The sequence below is a fragment of the Triticum dicoccoides genome, chromosome 7B (genome assembly GCF_002162155.2).
Source record: "Triticum dicoccoides isolate Atlit2015 ecotype Zavitan chromosome 7B, WEW_v2.0, whole genome shotgun sequence".
Lineage (NCBI taxonomy): Eukaryota > Viridiplantae > Streptophyta > Magnoliopsida > Poales > Poaceae > Triticum > Triticum dicoccoides.
In genome coordinates this window covers 634,362,188-634,368,297 of record NC_041393.1, presented here as the reverse complement: position 1 = coordinate 634,368,297, position 6,110 = coordinate 634,362,188, and the positions used below count along the sequence as shown (strand labels likewise).

General features: G+C 48.0%; 1 protein-coding gene across 1 annotated transcript; it reads right to left on the bottom strand.

Annotated features, from left to right (window-relative positions):
- Positions 1–1,077: 1,077 nt before the first annotated feature.
- LOC119336717 (G-type lectin S-receptor-like serine/threonine-protein kinase At2g19130) lies at positions 1,078–3,694 on the bottom strand. Its single transcript, XM_037608784.1, has one exon. It carries the CDS (start codon positions 3,692–3,694, stop codon positions 1,199–1,201), a length of 2,496 nt encoding a protein of 831 aa, XP_037464681.1. The 3' UTR covers positions 1,078–1,198.
- Positions 3,695–6,110: the final 2,416 nt, after the last annotated feature.

Sequence of the window (6,110 nt, the reverse complement as noted above, 5' to 3'; positions counted from 1 at the left end):
AGGCAACCCGTTGCTTGATTGCCTTTGATACATCATGAATTGATGAATCGAGAACTTGTGAATGTTATATATTACAACTTTGTTCCATTGTTTTTAATTAATCTTCTTTCATAAACTAAGGTCGAATGTATGAAACTGAAATCAGCCTGTTTTCAAATTACTACAGAAAACATATCCCAAGTGTATTTAGGTCCTAATAGCGTATAATGGTACAAGTAGTGGCCTATGAGCTCCATAAAAAACTGAAAAACAAATAAAAATAAGAAATGCCACCGTAGATAATTACAAGATCAGCTTACAGTTGTGAGGAAGAAATGACTATTACTTGCTCGTAGAATGTAAGTTCTTTAACTTCTAGTTTATCACATTACTTACGGTCTATAAGCAAACAGGACAGAGAGGCCAGAAATGAAACTACATCAATGTCACGACATATACTGTTTCATAATTCATTACTTCAGCCAGTCTTAGACATGGATATGATTTACAGATGCTCTAGCACATGTAAAAGAAAAACATGCATGCCATTCTCATGAGTGCTGGCTAAGTGATGTGTGCATGTTCATTAAAGCAAGCATTGCAATATTTAAGCCAAAATTTTGAATTCAATTGGTAAGAGAAGATTACCAATGATTAAAAGATTAGATCCAGTTTCTACTCGGAGAGTTAAATCATCAACCAAAACATTACCAGCGGGCGTCACCACTGGGAATCATTTGATATTAGAATGATGTAATTATGCAAGGAAACAGAAAGTGAATGTGCTCCTCCTAGTATTCTATTACCTTAACACCTGAAAATTCTGTATGGTTTGCTTCGCTAATATAATTTCTAGCAGCGGAATTGTGGTTCAACGATCATGAATCCGGTCTGCATAGCCACTATAAAATTATAGTGGAAGTTCATTGCCAATCATGTCACAAAAAATATTAGAACTCAAAGACAATAGATTAGCATCAGAGAGAGGTCATAGGACCCCCGTGTACAGTTATTAGTGGTGGTCATCATGTTAACCTTTTATGTCTTGTCTTGTCGTTTTAGCCCGTTTGTAGTAGCTTTGATTTGTTGGATTTGTAGCTGCTGAATTGGTCGTGCTTCCGTTCCTCTCTCTTGAATGCATGTAGCTCTCCTGACTGATTCGAAGAAAAAAGGCCACACGTGCTTTGACAGTACTAGTACGCAACGCTGACTTCAACACCTAGTCCGAATGTGTAATTTTGGTCAGCGTGTAAGAAGATTGGTGCAGCCTCGCCGGGTGGACGAGGTGCTGCAGCGCCCGCGGCACCGGCGGCGCGTTGACCTGAACGGCGCCCTCCAGCGCCTGCACAACCTGCGCCATGGTCGGCCGCTGCGCCTCCTGGTCCTGGATGCACCAACACGCCACCCAGCACGCCCGCTCCACCTCCTCCGGCCTCACGTTGCCGCGCAGCCGCGGGTCTGCCACGGCGGCCACCTCCCCTTCCACCACCTTCCCCGCAGCCCATACAGGGAAGAAGGTCCACGAATCACTGCTCCAGCTCCCTATCGCCTCCACCTCGCTGTATCCGTCGGAGTTTCGTCGGCCCGAGATGAGCTCGAATAGCACCATCCCGAAGCTGTACACGTCCGCCTTAGCGCTGATGGGCTGCCCGGAGATCCACTCCGGCGCCAGGTACCCGATGGTGCCCCGCATGGTCGTAAGTGCGCGGCTGTAGTCCCTCCCCACCAGCTTTGCCATCCCGAAGTCAGCGATCCTCGGGGACATGTCCTCGTCTAGCAGGATGTTCTCCGGCTTGATGTCACAGTGTATGATGCAGTCGTGACAACCGTGGTGCAGGTAGGCCAGCCCTCTTGCCACGCCGACCATGATGTTGTACCGTTCGCGCCAGCTCGGGCTCGCGCCGCCGCCGAAGAGGTAGCGGTCGAGGGAGCCCCGGGGCATGTACTCGTACACGAGCATCTTTTCAACGTCCGACGAGTAGAACCCGAGGAGCCGGACGAGGTTCACGTGCTGGATGCAGCCCAACGTGCTCACCTCTGTCCGAAACTGCTTGTCGCCCTGCTGCCCAAGGCTCTCCAGCTTCTTGACTGCCACCTGGAGCTGGGTTCTGTTGTCTCCCTTCTGCTGCTTCAGGACGCCGCGGTACACCGAGCCAAAACCGCCGCCGCCCAGCCACTCCGAGAAGTTCTTCGTGGCGGCACGAAGGTCGCCATAACTGTACACGACCAAGGAGGATCCCTTCTCGTTTGCCAGTCGTCTTCTCCTAGCATGGAGAATCCTCCAGGCCAGTATTACCGACACGCCGAATGCTGCAACACCAGCCAATGGGATGCCAAGAACAAGCCATAATGTTCTCCCCCGTTTCTTCCCGTTTGTGCCGGAGACGCCAAGATCTTGCAATCCTGCTTCTGAAAGCCGGAGATGGAGGTCCGAGCCAGAGACGCCGGAATCAGCGTAGAGCTGCTCAAGGTTGCGGATCTCTCCATGCCAGACAGTGCATCCCCCGCCCCCGGCAGAGAAGGCGTAGGCCTGACAAGAGCAATTATTTTGGCAAGTTGATTCACACTCTGCTTTGCTCTTGGCCGCACCCACGGCGTGTGAGTCGTCGGGGAGCTTCACGTCTGGCAACGCTAGGAACCCATCGGTCGTCGACCCGTTGTGCGTGCAGGTGAGCCGCGAGCGCCGGCGGCAGCCACCGCTCCAGTCGCTGAGCGTCCAGTCCTCCTCTGACACCGGAGCGAACCCGGGCGGGCACCGGCATGGCAGCTGGCTCCTCTGATCACAGACGCCGAACGCGCCGCAGAGCTTGTAGACGTCGCACTGCACGGCGGGTGCAGTCCAGAAGGGTTGCCAGCTCTGCCTCGCGCGCACCCATACGTACACCTTCACCTGGCCGGTGAGATCGAGCACGATGCGCGTGATGGTCGCGTTGTCGTAGACGACGTTGGTGAGGCGCCGGTACGCCGGCGTCTCGACGTACGTCGTGTTGTAGAGCATGGTCCTCGTCGCCTCCGTCGCGGTTGCGAAGATGCGCCCCGTCCAGATGCCGCTCCGAAAGTATATGCGGGACTTGTTCCACATGAAGAAGAATTCGCTGGTGCCGTTGGGGTCCACCGTGTCGTAGAACATCCCCGGCGCGGGGTCTTGGGCGTTCCGCCACGACGTCAGTGCCTGATACTCGCCGGTCAGCTTGTTCTCCCCGACCCACGCTTCGGGCACCAGCGTGTCCGTCGGATGGTCGAAGCTCTGCCACAGCACGTTGGAGGAGTTGCCGCCGTCAACAAGGACAAGGTTGCCGTTGTCGCGGATGTCCGCTGTGTTCCTGCCGGGCGATGAAGACATAGACGAAGAAGACAGGTTCGAAGACCACACGACGACCGGCAAGGCAGAGGCTCTGGTGGGACCGACGAGCTCAAGGTTGCCGTCGGCGGCGGACACCCGGAGCTCGGCGGATGCGACGGCAGAGAGGGGAGTTGCGCGGTTGCCGACCCAGACAACGGTCTGGACGGGGATGTTCTTGTACCAGATCCCGAGGTAGAACCTGTCGCCGAGGCTGCCGGCAGGGCTGAAGAGGCCGAGCTCGAACTTGCCCTGTGCCGAGATCAGCGTGTAGTTGCCCCGCAGTGGACGCGGCGCCGAGACTGTCGCCGCTGCACAAGGAGCAGGGGTGAAGCACGAAGCAAGGGTTACGAAGGAGGCCATGATCAACGACATGGTGCTTGGCGGAGCCCTTCCGTTTGCCAGTGAATTCTCAGGGGGTGCAGTCGAATTTGCGGTGAACAACGGAGACGGGTCGCAAGAAATATCAGCTCGCGAGAGACACGTGCGTGTATTCGTCAATCAAAGCGGCCACGGTGTGGAGTAGAGGAGTGTAAAATGCGTGTATGGCTCTTATGGCGTTAATGGTTTGGTCTGTGCCGTTGATTACTTTTCGGTGGCTCGAGAGTCCGACATGGACTGTGACCTGAGTAGTCTTCTGTGGCGGGTCTTTCTTCTATTCCTAAAGTTTTTCTTTAACGAGACCTTGAGACCATTCTCAAGACATGAATAAAATGGTGAGTGGCTCAGCACCGTTTGCGCGACAGCTATATTGTCTTCTGAGAAGTTGTTTCAAAAGTCCAAAGACGAGTGAACGAAATGCACCAATAGTCAATGAATTTGACCATCTTTCTCGTTCTAGTTAGTTTACTATTGAGTGCAATCAACTTAGGACTATGATAACTGTCAACTGTGCAGATTGCAAAACTACCACACGACCCCCCTCGTCTCTAACGAATCGCTCCCTTCGATCTACCTCCTCTCATGGGCTCCTCCCGATTCTGGGTTGCCAGCCTACGATCCCACCTCCTCTTGAACAAACCAACTCTGAGGTTGCGGGGTTCACCCGATTTTTTGGGCAGACAACTGTTTAAAAACAGGAAAAAAAAAATGACACAGATGGGGATCGAACCCACACCGTCACATCCAGCTACGGTAGACACCTTTATTGATTAGAATCAATCTACATGATAGTTGTATATACTTGAGACGAGATTTTTTTTTAAAAAGACAACCAACAGTAATTGAAAATCCAAAACACTAGCCTCATTTGTTTGGGTTTTAGGACTATGCATTCTAGTTCCATCTTTTTTTCTGCATGTTTCACATCAGTTCACATGGTTCACGAACCCGGAAGTCCCCTTCCCTCCTTTTCATATGCAAATTACCACGGTGTTTGCATTTAAGTTATTAGAAATGAGGGTCATATATTACCATACTATTTACATAGAAATTACCGGGGTATGTTTGTAGACAACGTTTTCCCTTTTTCAAATGTTACCGTGGTGATTGTACTTAAGTTATCGGGTATGAGCTTCGTCTATTATCATACTATTTATATAGAAGTTACCCGATGATATTTTTCAATACACCCCCCCTAGTAAAAAATGTTACAGTGATGTTTGTACTTAAGTTATCAGGTATGAAGTTTGTATATTATCATACTATTTACATATAAGTTACCGGGGGCTATCTTTTCAATAATTTCCCCCCTTGGTTAAATTTATTACCGTGCTATTTTCACATAAGTTACCGGGGTACATTTTTCAATAACTTTTTTCCCTTTGGACAAAGTTAGCGCGATGTTTGTACATAAATTATCCACTATGCGGTTCATATATTACCGTGCCATTTTCACATAAGTACCGGGGTATGGTTTTTCAACAAATTTTTCTCTTTGTCAAAGTTACCGCAGTGTTTTTACATATATTATCGGGTTCATATATTACTGTGACATTTTCACATAAGTATCGGGATATGGTTTTTCAACAACCTCTTTCCTTTGGTCAAAGTTACTGTGGTGTTTGTACGTAAGTTATGGATACGTATATTACTGTGCTATTTTGACATAAATTGTGAGAATAATTTTCAACAACTTTGTTTTCCTTTGGTTAAAGTTACCGTGGTGTTTATATGTAAGTCATCGGGTATGCGGTGCTATTTATCACATAAGTTATTGGGGGGTGTGTGTTTTTCAACAACATTTTTCCCTTCAATCAAAATTATTGTGGTGTTTGTACGTAAGTTATTGGGTGTGCAGTTAGTATGTTACCGTGCTATTTTCGCATAAGTTACCGGGTATATTTTTAAGAACTTTTTTTTTCGTTTGGTCAAAGTTACTGTGTTGCTTGTGTGTAAATTATCACGTCTGCAGTGAGTATATTATCATACTATTTGCAGAGAAGTTGTCGGGCAAGGGTATGCTTTTTCATCATTTTTTACCCTGAGTCAAAAGTTACTGTGTTATTTGTACATGAGTTATCAACTCTATTGTGTGTATATTATCATGTTATTTTACACATGAATTATTGGGGTATATTTTTCAATATTTTTTTCTTTGGTCAAATTACCGTGATGTTGGTATGTAATTTATCAGGTTACGATGTGTATATTATTATGCTATTTGCAAAGAAGTTACAGAGGCATGTTTTCAGTTACTAACTTCCCCCGGTTCAAAAGTTACCACATTGTTTGATCGTGAGTGATTTACACAAAATTACCACACTAATTTGAATAAAAAGATCTGCTACTCTATTCTGCTCCCTCCTTATTAATTTTCATGAATACAAGTTCCCTGTTACCCTTGATCAGA